At 38.2% G+C, this 20,018-nt stretch overlaps 1 protein-coding gene across 1 annotated transcript; it reads left to right on the top strand.

Annotated features, from left to right (window-relative positions):
• The first annotated feature begins 13,637 nt into the window (after positions 1-13,637).
• Positions 13,638-19,954, top strand: LOC145062976 (phragmoplastin DRP1E-like). The gene is made up of 15 exons (XM_079010575.1): positions 13,638-13,998; positions 14,839-14,902; positions 15,001-15,108; positions 15,254-15,355; positions 15,846-15,896; positions 15,985-16,046; positions 16,279-16,369; positions 16,472-16,536; positions 16,738-16,932; positions 17,669-17,788; positions 17,885-17,955; positions 18,068-18,293; positions 18,379-18,429; positions 18,986-19,453; positions 19,577-19,954. The coding sequence occupies exons 1-15, from the start codon at positions 13,858-13,860 to the stop codon at positions 19,703-19,705; spliced, it is 1,944 nt and encodes a 647-aa protein (XP_078866701.1). The 5' UTR covers positions 13,638-13,857; the 3' UTR covers positions 19,706-19,954.
• Positions 19,955-20,018: the final 64 nt, after the last annotated feature.

Raw genomic sequence — 20,018 nt, 5'->3', positions numbered from 1 at the left:
ATGTTGTTTCCTTAGGATGATCCTTAGGAATGAATGAATGAGAAATAGCTGATTCTTAGGGTAGATCCTTAAGAATAAAGAAGATAATGGGGATGGGTAATTGGGTTGATTGTTTGATTGTTTAAACATAATAATTATATTATTGTGGGTTGAAAACCCTATGTACTCACCAGGTTTCCCAACCTGACCCACTCAGTTTATTTATATCACAGGTGTTGATATGAAGTGACATTACACTGAGAGATTTAAAGAGATGTAGATCATTAGTGTAAATAATTGTAAGTTCTGTTTATGCTTATGTTTCTGTATTAACGATGACATCCCAAACGTTTTAAAATGAAATAAATACGTTTCTTCGAAAATGTTTTAATAACGTATTTACCATGTTTTTCTGGGAACAAATTCCGCAACATTTTTATAAAATGAAGTACTCTGATTTTTATAAAGCATAAACAACATCGGTCTTTTTTGGCCGTGAAAATGGGGATGTCACAGTTGGTATCAGAGCATTAGTTTAAGCGAACTAGGAATATGAATTTATTTCTAGACTTAAACTTAGAATGCTAAGCGATGATTGTGAGGTGTGAGCACTAGCTTATTTTAGGAATTATGCCTAAAATGCTTTTATGTGCTAAATGCTTTATGCCTTATATGCTGTTATTTATTCGGATCTATGGTCTGTTGCCGACCGGATCTGGAAACCTTATATGTTTAGGATTCTAAACGTACGACTACGATATTAGAACTAGCATGTAAACGTTTCGGAGTGATAAGGATGATTTAAACGTCAATCCTAAGTAAAGGTCTAGATTCACCTTATTCGGTGTATAGATCAAGATGGCAAGGACCCGTAGCGGAAACGTGAATGCAAATGAGAATAGGAACCAACCCCTAGTGGTTCAGCAAATACCTGTTGTAGAAGAAGTTGCACCTGAGCCAGTCACGATAGCTAGAGTTCAAGCCATGATTCGGGCTATGCGAACTGAATAAAGGGAAGAAATGAGGAGGATGTCGAATAGGGACGAACCTACTATGCCCAATGAGCAACCCGAGCTGATTCCCGAGCAATCGGAGGAAGGGAACTACAGTCGCCAAGTGAGTCAAGTGGGGACTCAAGATGGCCTGGAGAGGAGAAACGACAAGGATGGGCGAATGTACAAGAATTTCTTGGGTGCGAAACCACCAAGTCTCTCAGGAAGCCCAAAGCCTGTTGAGATTATGGATTGGATCTCCGAGATGGAAATGGTGTTTGAGAGCTGCGACTGTAGCGAGAAACAGAAGAATGTCTTCGCCGTAAGACAACTGAAAACTGGAGTCTTGAGCTGGTGGAAGCTATTGGCAGATACGATGCCACGAGGAGAAGCCTTAAGGATGTCATGGGAAGAGTTCTTGGAACAGTTGAAAATGCAGTACTGCTCGGAGATAGATCTGATAGACCTAAACAACGAGTTTCAGAACCTGAAGAAAGGGAAGATGAGTGTTGATGAGTATGCCACCGCATTCACCAAGAGGATGAAGCTATTCCCCTACTTGGTGCCTTCTAAACTCTCCAAGATTGATAGGTTTGCTAACGGACTGCCCACTGACTTTGGCCCAATGGTTAAAATGGCAACTACCTTGAAAACAACTGTTAGGGCAGCTAAGAACGTAGAGGCCCAGGTAAGAGAAAATGGTCTAGAAAAAGATAAGTCAGGAGAGAAGCGGAAGTTTGAAGGATCTTCAAGGTCCAAAAAGGAAAGCAAGACTACCCAAAGAGAGAGGGGGCTACAAAGCCATATGTGCCGCCAAAGCAAAAGGCGAGAACATTTCAAATGATTCTTGACGAAGCAGATGACAATGCGAAGATTCAGGAGTTAACGCTTGACATCCAAGGATCGAGTTATGGAGTAATCGTGTAGATAGTACCTCGCGATGTAGCCTGTTAGGGGCATAGTTTAGGGTGAACTTGAACACCTATGTAAACATTTTAAGGAATAATATAAAAACCTTCGTTTTGATATTTTATGTGTTAAACTGTTATGTGATTTTCTTGTATGGTGACTTGGAAAACTGCGAGACAATACTTGGGACGGGTATGAGTAGGTGTGGATGGTAGTAGAGGCCTATACTACCGGAAGCACAGGACTCACACTTGGATCAGGGAAAGTCACAAGGTTACCAAGAAGCTAGTAATTGATTTCGTTTTATTCAAGTGTGTTGTTACCATCGTTTCGGTAATGACTAAGAAGATTGTTGATATTCCGACCCTAGTGGTCATATCGAATCGAGTCCGACTACGATGAGTATGTTGTGTGGTTCAGAGAACCAAGTTTGATGTAGCGTCCGACTTAAACCAAACGGTTGAAATCAAAGCGATCAATAGAAGTATCACACTCGTTGTTAAAAAAAGTTGGTGGCTAGAAATGCCTAATGTTAAAGTGTGATTATATCACATTAGAACATGAAGGAAGGCATAGTCTGTTTTAGAATTTAACTCTAAGAGACCTAAGTCTAAGTGTTGCAACATACGATGATAGGTCATTAGAATATGACACATCGATCTATAGTAGTAATAAAAGAACTTATCTCAAGTTCGTATCCAGCAAGGATCGAGATTGTGACTTGAAGGTCATAATTTGGAGTCTAACCTGAGGTAGAGAGCAGGTGCACGATCGAGTACTCTTACAGTCAATGAGTTTAAGAGATAGAATCGAAGGAATGTAGAAGTTATAATTATTACCTAGGATGAAGAGATGATGTATGGAGTCATTATACGACCCTGTTTCGTTGATGATTCCGGGACGTAATCATCCTTAGGGGGAGATAATTGTAACGCCCGCAAATCTGGGCTAGTCAAATTAGAGGCAATAGGGGTCGAAAACGACTTTTCGACAAAAGATTATTTAGAATAAATAATCTTAACCAAGTTGTAGAGTATGTTACAAGGTTTTCGTACATATAAAGAACGCCGAAAACCGAGTTATAACGAAGAAGTTATGACCCGTTGAAGTTTCACGACGGAACCGGCACGACACCGGGAAGCGTAAATAGTGAATTTACGATAGAGCGAGATTTAGCCTTAGCGATCTAAAAGAAAGTCGTAGAATATGTTAAACTAAGAACATCAATAAAAAGAACGCCCAAATCTGACTTCGTATGAGGAAGTTATGATTTTTCTAAGATTTAGCATAGCAGTGCACAACCCGAAATCTGAATTTTAGATCGGTCGATTTTTAGCCGACGGGATCTAAATGAAAGTTGTAGTACTCGTAAATACCAACGCGTGGATATAAAGAACGTCGATAATAGAGCTCGTATGCAAAAGTTATGGACGAAGCTTAGTCCCTACTTTTCGAGCGCGGCGAATTCGATACAGTTTCGTAAATACGAGATAGAATGAGAATTAGCCAACGAGGTCTAAATGAGAGTTGAAGATCTCATTAATAGGAACTCAACGGTAAAAAGACAGACAAAAATGGAGCTCGTATGCGAAAGTTATGGACGAAGCTTAGTCCCTACTTTTCGAGCGCGGCGAATTCGATACAGTTTTGTAAATCCGAGATAGAATGAGAATTAGCCAACGAGGTCTAAATGAAAGTTGAAGATCTCATTAATAGGAACTCAACGGTAAAAAGACAGACAAAAACGGAGCTCGTATGCAAAAGTTACGGACGAAGCTTAGAGACTACTTTACTATAAAACTCCTATAAATACAAGGGTGAACTCCTCATATTTTCTTCACACCATAAGCCTCTCTTTCTCTCTCTAACTTCTCTCTAGCCTCCCTAAACCCCTCCCAAGTCTACGGAACCTCCCTATCACGAGAAGAAAGCCCCGGAGCGCCCGACGGCTCCGAGAAGAAAAGCTTTCGGCTTGGAAACGCTGCTCCAGCGAAGACCGGTTTTTAATAAAAACTCGCTGTAAGTGAGCTACGCCTATACTATATTTAATATAGATTTTATTTAATTATAGTAACGTTATTAGGACCTTAAAATAATTATTTGGGCTATTATTATGAGTTATATTGAGTGTTATTTAACGCTTATATAATAGTAATAATAGCTAGACTATTAATTAGTCGTGGTTAACGTTAAAAACTAAACCCTAGTGGTATTGATACTAGGTTTTGTCGAGGAAAATTGTTTTGAGATAACGAAGTGCTTTCTGAGTTCGGAATCACCACCTAATCAGGTGAGTGCATAGTTACTTTCATCTTACACATAGATATGAAGTATTTTATTATAAATTTACATGCTATGTGTGCATATTGTCTAAATACTTGTTGTCTATGCTGGTGAAAGATTTTTATACATGTTTTAAATGATGTAAACTGTATAAAGTATTTTATATCTACAAGATATGTTGGGTAAAACATGGGTAGATGAATGATGATGGATAAAAGCTGAAATAGAGGAACATTAGTAGTACGGACCTAGTGCCCTATAGGTATACATTGGCAGCAGTGGACCTAGTACCCTATAGATGAGCACTGGCAGCTGCGCCACAACCCGTAGATGATTTAGATCTACGGTAAACGTCCTAGCAGCTGCGCTATAAGGATAGTATCGGCAGCTGCGCCTAATAAGGAGCCTTATGACCATGACAGTAGTGTTTAAAGGTCAATACCGGCAGAAACGCCTCATAGAAAATGTCCTAATTCTGGCAGCTGAGCCTAAGTGACAATATTAGCAGCTGCGCTTGACCAATGTGTCATTGGCAACAATGGACTTCATGTTGTTTCCTTAGGATGATCCTTAGGAATGAATGAATGAGAAATAGCTGATTCTTAGGGTAGATCCTTAAGAATAAAGAAGATAATGGGGATGGGTAATTGGGTTGATTGTTTGATTGTTTAAACATAATAATTATATTATTGTGGGTTGAAAACCCTATGTACTCACCAGGTTTCCCAACCTGACCCACTCAGTTTATTTATATCACAGGTGTTGATATGAAGTGACATTACACTGAGAGATTTAAAGAGATGTAGATCATTAGTGTAAATAATTGTAAGTTCTGTTTATGCTTATGTTTCTGTATTAACGATGACATCCCAAACGTTTTAAAATGAAATAAATACGTTTCTTCGAAAATGTTTTAATAACGTATTTACCATGTTTTTCTGGGAACAAATTCCGCAACATTTTTATAAAATGAAGTACTCTGATTTTTATAAAGCATAAACAACATCGGTCTTTTTTGGCCGTGAAAATGGGGATGTCACAGTTGGTATCAGAGCATTAGTTTAAGCGAACTAGGAATATGAATTTATTTCTAGACTTAAACTTAGAATGCTAAGCGATGATTGTGAGGTGTGAGCACTAGCTTATTTTAGGAATTATGCCTAAAATGCTTTTATGTGCTAAATGCTTTATGCCTTATATGCTGTTATTTATTCGGATCTATGGTCTGTTGCCGACCGGATCTGGAAACCTTATATGTTTAGGATTCTAAACGTACGACTACGATATTAGAACTAGCATGTAAACGTTTCGGAGTGATAAGGATGATTTAAACGTCAATCCTAAGTAAAGGTCTAGATTCACCTTATTCGGTGTATAGATCAAGATGGCAAGGACCCGTAGCGGAAACGTGAATGCAAATGAGAATAGGAACCAACCCCTAGTGGTTCAGCAAATACCTGTTGTAGAAGAAGTTGCACCTGAGCCAGTCACGATAGCTAGAGTTCAAGCCATGATTCGGGCTATGCGAACTGAATAAAGGGAAGAAATGAGGAGGATGTCGAATAGGGACGAACCTACTATGCCCAATGAGCAACCCGAGCTGATTCCCGAGCAATCGGAGGAAGGGAACTACAGTCGCCAAGTGAGTCAAGTGGGGACTCAAGATGGCCTGGAGAGGAGAAACGACAAGGATGGGCGAATGTACAAGAATTTCTTGGGTGCGAAACCACCAAGTCTCTCAGGAAGCCCAAAGCCTGTTGAGATTATGGATTGGATCTCCGAGATGGAAATGGTGTTTGAGAGCTGCGACTGTAGCGAGAAACAGAAGAATGTCTTCGCCGTAAGACAACTGAAAACTGGAGTCTTGAGCTGGTGGAAGCTATTGGCAGATACGATGCCACGAGGAGAAGCCTTAAGGATGTCATGGGAAGAGTTCTTGGAACAGTTGAAAATGCAGTACTGCTCGGAGATAGATCTGATAGACCTAAACAACGAGTTTCAGAACCTGAAGAAAGGGAAGATGAGTGTTGATGAGTATGCCACCGCATTCACCAAGAGGATGAAGCTATTCCCCTACTTGGTGCCTTCTAAACTCTCCAAGATTGATAGGTTTGCTAACGGACTGCCCACTGACTTTGGCCCAATGGTTAAAATGGCAACTACCTTGAAAACAACTGTTAGGGCAGCTAAGAACGTAGAGGCCCAGGTAAGAGAAAATGGTCTAGAAAAAGATAAGTCAGGAGAGAAGCGGAAGTTTGAAGGATCTTCAAGGTCCAAAAAGGAAAGCAAGACTACCCAAAGAGAGAGGGGGCTACAAAGCCATATGTGCCGCCAAAGCAAAAGGCGAGAACATTTCAAATGATTCTTGACGAAGCAGATGACAATGCGAAGATTCAGGAGTTAACGCTTGACATCCAAGGATCGAGTTATGGAGTAATCGTGTAGATAGTACCTCGCGATGTAGCCTGTTAGGGGCATAGTTTAGGGTGAACTTGAACACCTATGTAAACATTTTAAGGAATAATATAAAAACCTTCGTTTTGATATTTTATGTGTTAAACTGTTATGTGATTTTCTTGTATGGTGACTTGGAAAACTGCGAGACAATACTTGGGACGGGTATGAGTAGGTGTGGATGGTAGTAGAGGCCTATACTACCGGAAGCACAGGACTCACACTTGGATCAGGGAAAGTCACAAGGTTACCAAGAAGCTAGTAATTGATTTCGTTTTATTCAAGTGTGTTGTTACCATCGTTTCGGTAATGACTAAGAAGATTGTTGATATTCCGACCCTAGTGGTCATATCGAATCGAGTCCGACTACGATGAGTATGTTGTGTGGTTCAGAGAACCAAGTTTGATGTAGCGTCCGACTTAAACCAAACGGTTGAAATCAAAGCGATCAATAGAAGTATCACACTCGTTGTTAAAAAAAGTTGGTGGCTAGAAATGCCTAATGTTAAAGTGTGATTATATCACATTAGAACATGAAGGAAGGCATAGTCTGTTTTAGAATTTAACTCTAAGAGACCTAAGTCTAAGTGTTGCAACATACGATGATAGGTCATTAGAATATGACACATCGATCTATAGTAGTAATAAAAGAACTTATCTCAAGTTCGTATCCAGCAAGGATCGAGATTGTGACTTGAAGGTCATAATTTGGAGTCTAACCTGAGGTAGAGAGCAGGTGCACGATCGAGTACTCTTACAGTCAATGAGTTTAAGAGATAGAATCGAAGGAATGTAGAAGTTATAATTATTACCTAGGATGAAGAGATGATGTATGGAGTCATTATACGACCCTGTTTCGTTGATGATTCCGGGACGTAATCATCCTTAGGGGGAGATAATTGTAACGCCCGCAAATCTGGGCTAGTCAAATTAGAGGCAATAGGGGTCGAAAACGACTTTTCGACAAAAGATTATTTAGAATAAATAATCTTAACCAAGTTGTAGAGTATGTTACAAGGTTTTCGTACATATAAAGAACGCCGAAAACCGAGTTATAACGAAGAAGTTATGACCCGTTGAAGTTTCACGACGGAACCGGCACGACACCGGGAAGCGTAAATAGTGAATTTACGATAGAGCGAGATTTAGCCTTAGCGATCTAAAAGAAAGTCGTAGAATATGTTAAACTAAGAACATCAATAAAAAGAACGCCCAAATCTGACTTCGTATGAGGAAGTTATGATTTTTCTAAGATTTAGCATAGCAGTGCACAACCCGAAATCTGAATTTTAGATCGGTCGATTTTTAGCCGACGGGATCTAAATGAAAGTTGTAGTACTCGTAAATACCAACGCGTGGATATAAAGAACGTCGATAATAGAGCTCGTATGCAAAAGTTATGGACGAAGCTTAGTCCCTACTTTTCGAGCGCGGCGAATTCGATACAGTTTCGTAAATACGAGATAGAATGAGAATTAGCCAACGAGGTCTAAATGAGAGTTGAAGATCTCATTAATAGGAACTCAACGGTAAAAAGACAGACAAAAATGGAGCTCGTATGCGAAAGTTATGGACGAAGCTTAGTCCCTACTTTTCGAGCGCGGCGAATTCGATACAGTTTTGTAAATCCGAGATAGAATGAGAATTAGCCAACGAGGTCTAAATGAAAGTTGAAGATCTCATTAATAGGAACTCAACGGTAAAAAGACAGACAAAAACGGAGCTCGTATGCAAAAGTTACGGACGAAGCTTAGAGACTACTTTACTATAAAACTCCTATAAATACAAGGGTGAACTCCTCATATTTTCTTCACACCATAAGCCTCTCTTTCTCTCTCTAACTTCTCTCTAGCCTCCCTAAACCCCTCCCAAGTCTACGGAACCTCCCTAGCACGAGAAGAAAGCCCCGGAGCGCCCGACGGCTCCGAGAAGAAAAGCTTTCGGCTTGGAAACGCTGCTCCAGCGAAGACCGGTTTTTAATAAAAACTCGCTGTAAGTGAGCTACGCCTATACTATATTTAATATAGATTTTATTTAATTATAGTAACGTTATTAGGACCTTAAAATAATTATTTGGGCTATTATTATGAGTTATATTGAGTGTTATTTAACGCTTATATAATAGTAATAATAGCTAGACTATTAATTAGTCGTGGTTAACGTTAAAAACTAAACCCTAGTGGTATTGATACTAGGTTTTGTCGAGGAAAATTGTTTTGAGATAACGAAGTGCTTTCTGAGTTCGGAATCACCACCTAATCAGGTGAGTGCATAGTTACTTTCATCTTACACATAGATATGAAGTATTTTATTATAAATTTACGTGCTATGTGTGCATATTGTCTAAATACTTGTTGTCTATGCTGGTGAAAGATTTTTATACATGTTTTAAATGATGTAAACTGTATAAAGTATTTTATATCTACAAGATATGTTGGGTAAAACATGGGTAGATGAATGATGATGGATAAAAGCTGAAATAGAGGAACATTAGTAGTACGGACCTAGTGCCCTATAGGTATACATTGGCAGCAGTGGACCTAGTACCCTATAGATGAGCACTGGCAGCTGCGCCACAACCCGTAGATGATTTAGATCTACGGTAAACGTCCTAGCAGCTGCGCTATAAGGATAGTATCGGCAGCTGCGCCTAATAAGGAGCCTTATGACCATGACAGTAGTGTTTAAAGGTCAATACCGGCAGAAGCGCCTCATAGAAAATGTCCTAATTCTGGCAGCTGAGCCTAAGTGACAATATTAGCAGCTGCGCTTGACCAATGTGTCATTGGCAACAATGGACTTCATGTTGTTTCCTTAGGATGATCCTTAGGAATGAATGAATGAGAAATAGCTGATTCTTAGGGTAGATCCTTAAGAATAAAGAAGATAATGGGGATGGGTAATTGGGTTGATTGTTTGATTGTTTAAACATAATAATTATATTATTGTGGGTTGAAAACCCTATGTACTCACCAGGTTTCCCAACCTGACCCACTCAGTTTATTTATATCACAGGTGTTGATATGAAGTGACATTACACTGAGAGATTTAAAGAGATGTAGATCACTAGTGTAAATAATTGTAAGTTCTGTTTATGCTTATGTTTCTGTATTAACGATGACATCCTAAACGTTTTAAAATGAAATAAATACGTTTCTTCGAAAATGTTTTAATAACGTATTTACCATGTTTTTCTGGGAACAAATTCCGCAACATTTTTATAAAATGAAGTACTCTGATTTTTATAAAGCATAAACAACATCGGTCTTTTTTGGCCGTGAAAATGGGGATGTCACAGTGTAACACCCCAGATTTTAAACCAATATTTTTTTCATTTTTAACTTACCAAAATAAAGTTTCACAAACCAAGTCATCAAAATTATAAAGTGTCTAAAACATACATCATCACAAAATATCAGAGTATCTCAAACTGTCCTAGTAACAAATCTTTCAGCGAGTGTGTACAATCAGACATTCGCTTTCTCGCGGTCCTCAAAAGTACCTTAATCTCATAAATCAACATCTGTAAGCACGAAACTTAGCTAGTTCCCTAAAATACCACATACATCACATCATAAATAAATAATTATGGGTTATCAGCAACCTTGGGGACTATCAACAATCCCAGTGGGCAACAACACACACTAAGGGTTATCAGCAACCTTGGAGACTATCTACAATATTAGTCACACATAAACAACATAATACCAAAATAACAGTAGACCCAATTAGTCATCGCAAATTACAACTATTCTACCATACAGGTAAGAATAAGTGAAGAGACTCACCCGATACTGATGTCAAGTAAATCTCACACCTGAACTGTCAGAATTAGACTCCGCCTAATTAACAAAATAATTAACCCTAATTAATAATTAATGTCCATAGCTCAACTTGCGAGTCCAAATCCCACAGCTAATTCCCTTAAGGTCAAAAAGACCATTTTGCCCTTCTTATGGCCCAAAACCCTAAATCTTGACCAAAGGTTAAAAGTCAACGAAAGTCAACTGCCCAGTGCGTACATTGGGTGCATTCTCTCTTACGCGGGGCATGCTATTCTATCAGCGATTCATCGGGGGACGGGACTAGCTACGCGATGCGTAGCTTGTAGTACGCCCGATGTACTCTGCCTGACCCAAATTCACCAACTTTTATGTCTTAATCCGTTAAGACAGTTATCCCAACTTCAGATCTAACCATCCTAGGGTGTCTTAACCCATAAAGTTATCGACTTTAAGCCTTTTCATGGCTAGAAAAGACTTAATGCAACAAACTTTAACTTCCATTACACTCTAAGTCACTTTTCTCATGCATGGGCCATGGGAAATGATCAAGCAACCATTTTTATGAATCTACAAGTCCTAAAATGCATGAAAGGACAACTAATATTCTCTGGAGTGCTCCAAACTCATAAAGGTCCAAACTTTAAGACAAAATGCTCATAAAACTCATCCATGGAGATCAAAAAGGAAATTCATCAAGATATAAACTTTATACTTGAAAAAGATGCACAATGAGGAGTAGTTTCTGGATCCAAGGGCTTGCAAGAAACACCACCTTCTTCACTAGTCTTCTTCTTCAACGAAGCCAACAAAATCACCACCAAGCTTCAAGATCTTCACTCACAAGGAAAACACTCGAGATAGGGTTTGGAAGGAATGTAGGCTGACTATGGCAGGTCCAAGGGTGGGTTAATGACTTTAAATAGGGGTGAAACCCTAAAATTTTGGATTTTGGAGACTGTGATAGTACGCTCAGAGTACTGGCATGGACTCCTCGATTCGGATTTCTCACGAGTATGTTGCACGTACCCCTTTCTTACGTCCAACGTACGGCTGAACTGCAAAAGTTTAAACAAGAAGGGACCAAAATTAGGTTAAGGGTTAAGAAAAAAACACTTGATAATCGGATGTTACAATTATTCCCTACTAGAATTAGACTTCGCACACGAAGTTATCCTCGGGAAATAGATTAGGATAATGCTCACGTATCTTAGACTCGGGCTCACACATCTACTTTAAGCCTTTCCGGTGTTGCCACAGAACTTTGACCAAGTTCACTACCTTGTTCCTCAAGGTCTTCGCTCTCTAATCCATAATTGCCATGGGCTTCTCAACATAGTTTAAACGATCATCGGCCTGAATATCCTCTAAAGGGACCACACCTGTCTCGTCAACTATACACTTCCTCAATTGGGAAACACGAAATGTATCATGAATATGTCTCAACTCCTCCGGTAGCTCCAACCAGTAAGCCACTTTGCCCACATGAGCCAAAACTCGGAAATAGCCAATAAACCCGGGGCACAGATCTGTCCGCTTCCTGAAGCGGACAACACCCTTCTAGGGTGACACATTCAGAAACACCAAATCCCCCACCTGAAACTCTAGCTCAAAGCATCGCCGATCCGTATGACTCTTCTGGCGGCTCTGGGTCATCAGCAATCTCCGTCTAACCTGCTGAATAAGCTTGGTCGTCTTGAGCACTACTTCCGTGCTCCTCATGATCCTCTGTCCAACCTCGCCCCAAAGAATAGGAGTCTGAAACCTCCTCCCATACAGAAGCTCAAAGGGGGCATGCCAATACTGGCATGACGGCTGTTGTTATAAAAAAAACTCAGCCAACGGGAGATATGAGTCTCAACTCCCACCAAAGTCAATGATACAGTCACACAACATATCCTCGAGCGTCCGAATAGTCTGCTCGCTCTGCCCGTCCGTATGAGGATGATATGCAGTACTGAAATGTAGCCGGGTACCCAACTCCTCGTGAAACCTCTTCCAAAACCTTTAAGGAAAACAAACATCCCGGTCCGACACAAATCGAAGTCGGTACCCCATGCTGAACCACCACCTCTCGAACATAAATCTTAGCCAATTTCCCCGCAGAAGAGCTTTTGCTAATGGATAGAAAGTGAGCACTATTCGTCAAACGATCCACTATCACCTAGATATCATCAACACCCATCGTAGTCCTCGACAACTTCGTAATAAAATCCATGGTGATCTACTCCTACAAGACCGATCATAAAAAACTCCTCATATAAGGTTAATTTGAAATAGTTTTCAAATAAAATATTTTAAAATAACCTTTGATAAATGAAAAGTCCAAAAACAAAATAGTTTTCAAATAAAAATAATAGGTCAAAACATAAAAGGATAGAATATTATTTAGTAAAATAAAAGCCTAAATTTCTAAGCTAAAATATATCGATCTCTGAGTATGCTTATCTTCTCCCTCCGTCAAAACACTGTTTCTCTAGTTACTCACCTAAGTACATATCAAACTATTACGATGTAAATGGAACGCCTAATGAGTCACAAATATCAAATAAAAATATATAAATGAACACAATTTCTATATTTGATAAGTAACCCTTCACATGAACACGATTTAACATAATACTTTGGAACACAAATTAGGTAAAAATTGCTTTATACACTAAATATGGTAATATAAGTATGAAACATTTAAATCATAATCCAATGCATGAAAGAGAGACTGATGATTAACACAAAACATATTAACACAACAAATTTCAACTTTAGATACTAAGTAACATGTGGTAATATAAGTATGTGTGATACTAAGTAACAAAATCAGAACGGGCTTAAACACACTAGTCTCCCATTAAACTCAGGGATATGCATCACTTTATAATGTATTTAAAACAATTGTAGATACTCTAATCCTATTGCAAAATTTATATAAAAAAAAGGTAGATATGCCATTTTATTAAATGCATTATCTTGTTTTTGTGGTTTTCCGTGGTTTCAAAGACCATAAATATGTAGTTCTTCAATAATCCATATAAATTAGTTCTTTCGGAAACAAGATCGCACCACATGGATAAATTTTCCAATTAACACTGAGGAATAAAAGGCTAAATAAATATTCCAAAGGAATGGGAGTCCCACCCAATTAAAATAAATGACAAAAAACGAAAAAAATTCAAAAACTGCACAAAGCGCAAGTTAGCTCCTCTCTATATTTCACGGTCACATACATTTCTGATTTCTCGTTTCCTTCGCGACCAATTCACAGCCAGTTCAAAATTCATACCCCCTTCTCTCTCTAGATCTTCTCTCTCTACAATCCGATCCCGATTCTTCATCTCAAATTCGTATACGCTAAGAGGGAGAGCTTGGCGTCTCTGCAGGGATCTGATTTCATCTAGTAGGGTTTTTGACTTTCTTGATTTGGTTTCGAAAGAAGTCTACCGCTACTATCATCAGCAGTTATGGCAACCATGGAGAGCTTGATTGGTTTAGTAAATCGTATACAAAGAGCTTGTACGGCTCTCGGTGACTACGGCGGCGGAGATTCCACTTTCTCTTCTCTTTGGGATGCCCTTCCATCCGTTGCAGTTGTCGGTGGTCAAGTATGTTTTATCTTCGATCTCCTTCACCTTTTATGCAAATTTGAATTTATAGATAATTAAGTGTGTTTAAGACCGTTCTGATTTTGTTTGCGAGACGGCAGATTAAGATCGTCCTACCATGTTATTTGTTCGATCCGCTCATATTTCTGATGAAACGCGGTTTTACAACATTGTTTTCAGCAAGAGGGGAAAAAATAGCCTTCTAGGTTTTCTAGGTGTCGGGTAAGAGGTGTAGCGATTGGTTGTCTAGATCTCTTCTATTTAGGCCGGCGATTGGATTGCAGTGATAAATAGAATTCATCTGGATATGCGTTTTGTATGTGAGAGGGCACATAGCTCGGCAACATTTGTGAATAAATGTTAGTATTAGATTGTTTACTGGCTTTGTTTGAAAACGTGGAAGTCTTTACTTTGAACTGGAATTAAAACTCATGTTGTTAAGATCTAAAATTGAAGTTTTTCAAAACATAATTTTGTTTTCCCTGTAAAGTATTCGTTAGAGTTTTGAAGTTTTTTGAGAGGAATTACCAATGAATTTAGGTTGGAGTGGGAGAGAACGCCAAAATGGATATGAAACTTTCAGATTTCTGGTTACTTGGTTTCTGTAGAAAATAGGAGACAGTTGTTTGACAATTATCCTTCTTGTTTCTTTCCATTTAGAGTACTTCATGCCTTCATATTTTGGTCAAAGTTGAAGCATCCTTTAAGTCTTTAACTTGTATTTGTTTGCAGTTCAAATTGTTTATCTGTCTATTTACAGTTTATTTATGTAGTTCTACTTTTTCTATCTCAAATATTTATGCTTTGCTTGTTTGTAACCTGTAATTGGCCTGATCACAGAGTTCTGGAAAGTCTTCAGTGTTGGAGAGCATTGTTGGGAGGGATTTTCTTCCTAGAGGATCTGGTTAGTTGTTTATTTCTTATTATCTTAAGCTCTATGATTATATTTTTTCTTTCATTGGCCCCTTTAATGTCTTAATCAATAATACATGTCTATATCAGGAATTGTCACAAGGCGTCCCTTGGTTTTGCAGCTACATAAGACAGAAGGGAGGCAGGAAGAGTATGCTGAGTTTGGACATTTGCCTCGCAGGCGTTTCACTGATTTTGGTATGTGAAGTGACTTCTTCTGATTTTTGTACATTTTTTAAACAAGTTTAATTACTTCGTGGTATACTTCAACGCCTATTTAAGCTTTGTGGTGCATTATTGTAAGACACTAGTGCTCACTTGTAATTTTTTAACCTTTCTACAGCATTGGTACGCAAAGAAATTGCAGATGAAACAGACAGAATAACAGGGAAATCAAAACAAATCTCTCCAATTCCAATCCATCTCAGTATATACTCACCGCATGGTATATCTTCTTGATGTACAACATATAATCTTGTGCTATTCTGTTTCAAATAAATATCATGACCTGGTTTTCCCATGTTTAATTATTTATGTGTTAAATGCATGAAACAACAATGTACTTTTGTCGGTTTCTTTATTGTAGCCCCCTATTTTTATTTTTTCGTATTATAAAATTGTACTTTGAAAAATCTACTCGATTGTAGCAATGTCATAATTTTCATTGCTATATTGGGCAAGTTTTTCGAAGTGTAATGTCCTAATAAGAAAAAAAAATTAAAGTAGAATGCTAGAATTAGGTGAATTTTCAAAAAAATAATGGTTAAATAAGGAAAAAGAAATGTACAAAGCTATGAACTTGTAATAGAAAGAAATGAAAGTAGGATGCTATGATACACAAATATATTAAAGTACATTGCTATTTCTAACATTTAGCTCTGTAGTTGTATATGTCTGTTGTGATACTGATGCCTGAGCATGTTTTCCTTATCCAGTTGTCAACTTAACATTGATTGATTTACCTGGATTGACAAAGATTGCTGTTGGTATATTCTCTCTACCTTTCCTCTTTGTTTTTGGATTCATTTGTTGGCATGAGATTCATCTAATATTAAATGCCGATTTTCTTTGCAGAGGGACAATCTGAAAATATTGTCGAAGACATTGAAAACATGGTGCGGCTTTACGTTGAGAAGGTAATGTTAATTTTTCTTTTACTTTTGTTACTGATCTTTGACAAGTATTATTGGTTCTCTTCTCTATGTGTGTATGTATGTGCATGCTTATTTTGAGTAAAATGAAACTAATTTTGCTCTGTATCAGTCACATGAAGCCATAGATAGATGGTAGTTGTGAGATTAGATAAACTCTGATATTTAAGAAAGAAGTTAGCTATCCATAATGCTAGATATATTTCATGGTTTACAGCCAAACTCGATTATTTTAGCAATATCTCCTGCCAATCAAGATATTGCCACATCAGATGCCATTAAACTTGCTAAGGAGGTGGATCCTACAGGTACCCTTACTTTACCATTATAACATATGTTGTTTTGCTTTTGCATATTATTATTATTTTGTGGTGCTATTACATCTTTTATACATTTCTCGACTTGACTAGGTGAACGGACATTTGGAGTGCTGACAAAGCTTGATCTCATGGACAAAGGAACTAATGCTTTGGATGTAAGATCCCATCTTCTCTCTTTCTCTTCACGGATTCCAAGGGAATTGGAATTCCTTTAGATTTCATTACTCGTCAAGGAGCTCACTATGCCGTGGGGGGTGGAAGGAATTCAATTCAATTCCATTCCTTCCCTTCCCTTATTTGTTAAAAGAGCAGAATAGCCCCAATTCCGATTCTGATGTAATGGTATTCTTTTATAGGTTCTTGAAGGCAGAGCTTATCGTCTTCAACATCCATGGGTGGGGATTGTGAATAGATCCCAAGCTGATATCAACAAAAATACTGATATGATGTATGCAAGGAGAAGGGAGAGGGAGTATTTTGCTACAAGTCCTGACTATGGACATTTGGCCAATAAAATGGGTTCAGAATATTTGGCAAAACTTCTGTCACAGGCATGTTCTCTTCATTTTTTATTTGTGCATGCTGCTTCTTGAACCTCACTGACTTTTAGCATATAGTTATTGCCATTAGAAGATGTCTTTTCAAGGTATATAGTACACTTGTTGCTGGAAAAGAGGGTGCTTAAATACTCTTTATTTTTTGTGCTAAATGCAAAAAGTAACAACATACTTTCATTTATTATATCATCTTAGTTTTTATTCTTACTATTAGAACGATATGCTTTCAATTTTTCGATTAATAAGACATTGTACTTGAAGACTCTACCCAATTATAACATTGTAGTATTAATCCTTTTGTCATCAACACGTTGTACTTTGAAGTTTCTACCCAATTATAACAGTGAAAATTGCTTTGTATTTGGACGACATTATAATTGAACTGATTTTCAAATACAATGCTGCAATAGGAAAAAATGAAAGTAGAATGCTATAATAAACAAATACATGTAAGCACATTGCTATGGTGATATAAGTGGTGTTTGATTGGATAAAATGATGTCGGGTTAAGTTAAAATATTTGAAAAAATCAGGGTGAATTTAGAGAAGTGGAAAGAATCAGTAAATGAGGGCAAATTTGTAAAAAATGGGGAAAGCCTCACTTCCATGAGTGTTTGCATCAATTAAGACAGAAACATCATACAAGTCTTTTTCTCTTACGATACTTGATGCTTCTTTTGTATTTCACACAAAGTTTCACATGAAAAAGGATGGTTTTGTTTATATGCAGCATTTGGAAACTGTAATCAGACAAAAGATACCAGGCATCACTTCCTTGATAAACAAAGGTATCGATGAGATGGAGGCAGAGTTGGATCGTCTTGGGAGGCCAATTGCAGTTGATGCAGGGGTCAGCAGCTTTTCTGATTCCATCATTACTACAATTTGTTATAATAAATGTGTCACTAACTAGTAACTGCCCCCCCTCTCTCTCTCTCTCTCTCAGGCTCAATTGTACACCATCTTGGAACTATGCCGTGCTTTTGACAAAATATTCAAGGAGCATCTTGATGGAGGGTAAGCATTAAATCAAAAAACAAACAAACACTCATATATCAAATGAAAAAGAAGCAGCAGCTTAATTTATGTAATTTAGCATTTGAAGTTGTTTGTAATTGTATTGTGTCAGGCGTCCTGGAGGTGACCGAATATATGGAGTATTTGACAACCAGCTTCCTGCTGCTTTGAGGAAACTTCCATTCGATAGGCATCTTTCCCTACAGAATGTGAGGAAAATTGTTTCAGAAGCTGATGGTTACCAGCCACATTTGATTGCTCCTGAACAAGGTTACAGGCGTCTTATCGAGGGCTCATTGAATTATTTCAGGGGACCCGCTGAAGCTTCTGTTGACGCCGTAAGTCAGTCATTTCTAATACACTTTCATTTTGACATCTGTATACATGACTTACGTGGAGATCTTTATTTATTATTTTATTTAGGTGCATTTTGTCCTAAAAGAACTTGTCAGGAAGTCAATTGGAGAAACCGAGGTTAGATTCAACAAACATAATCGTCTTTTATGGCCTTTCTTAGTTTGTGATGTGTTTGGTGTGTGCTTCAGACCGGTACTAAGACCGATGTCAATAGGACAGGTGGAATTGCAAATTTTTTTTTTTTTTTTTTGTCCCAATCAGAAAGGTGGGGCATGGACGCTTTCTTGATGTTTTTTCTGTGTAAAGAGACGTAAATGCCCTTATCATTCTCATCATTGTGAATATCTGTAGAAGGCTATTTGTGTCACGACTCGTCCCGTTTAACAAACACAGGCTGCATTTGTTACACGGAACAGGAATCGAACAAACTTTCTAGGGATAAATGATGAAAAATATAATGGCATTTATGTCTTTTTACAGATAAAAGATGGAGAAATCGTCCATGCCCCACCTTTTTGATTGGGACAAAAAAATTTGCAATTCTTCTCCCATTGATACCAGTCTAAGCTTAAGTCCCAGTCCAATGGATTCTGTTGGGTGTAACAGATGGGGCCCAGTAGAATTGATAGCATTTATGTTTAAATGGTAATATTTAATTGTTTGAGGATAACAGGAATTGAGGCGGTTCCCAACTCTACAATCCACTCTTGCTGCTGCTGCTGGAGAAGCATTAGAAAAATTCCGCGATGAAAGTAAAAAAACAGTGATACGATTAGTGGACATGGAGTCTTCATATTTGACCGTTGATTTCTTCCGGAAACTTCCACAGGAAGTTGAGAAATTAGGACCAGGGGGCCCTCCCCCACCTTCAGACCGCAGAGCCTCATCTGCTGACCGCAAGAACCCGCCACCTCCACCGCCTTCAGATCGTGGTGGTGACCGTGGAAATGCAGTTGACCCGCTAGGTGACCGTTATGCAGATGCACATTTTAGAAGGATAGGATCAAACGTATCGTCTTATATTGGTATGGTGTCTGATACGATTAAGAGCACGATTCCCAAGGCGGTTGTCTATTGTCAAGTTAAAGAAGCTAAGCAAAATCTACTCAACTACTTCTACACCCAGATTGGGAAAAAGGAGGTAATGGCAAATTGGCAATGCTTGTTATATTATTATGCTTTTTGTTTGTATATTATCTCTCTTAATCTGTGAAGTAAACTTTTGATGGTGTAAATTATCTCTCTTATCTATTATTATTTTCAGGGTAAACAACTGGCGGAGTTACTAGATGAGGATCCAAGTTTGATGTCTAAGAGACAAGACATTGCAAAACAACTTCAGTTATACAAATCAGCAAGGGACGAGATCGATTCTGTATCATGGGTGCGCTGAATCTGATTGATTACCAGGCTCTTTCTATTCTGGTGGACTTTTCTTGATGTCATTTTTTTGTTGCTCATTGTTTCACTTCACGCCTTTATTCTTGATTTTTAATATGGATATATGCTTGCTACATATATATAGCAGTTGACTTTTCGACCCAAGAATATATGTTGTACGTCTATAGAGAGAGATCAACGTATTGTTTCATGAATTATTTGTTGGGTGATATTAATGTCATGTATTTCTTATATCGGTAAATTAGGCTCAAACCATTGGTCAAAATTTTACAGCCAAACACTTGTACTTTATGTAAACACTTCTG

Source organism: Lactuca serriola, chromosome 7, assembly GCF_051521515.1.
Source record: "Lactuca serriola cultivar US96UC23 chromosome 7, Lser_US96UC23_V15, whole genome shotgun sequence".
Classification (NCBI taxonomy): Eukaryota; Viridiplantae; Streptophyta; class Magnoliopsida; order Asterales; family Asteraceae; genus Lactuca; species Lactuca serriola.
This window is presented reverse-complemented; position numbering and strand designations above follow the sequence as displayed.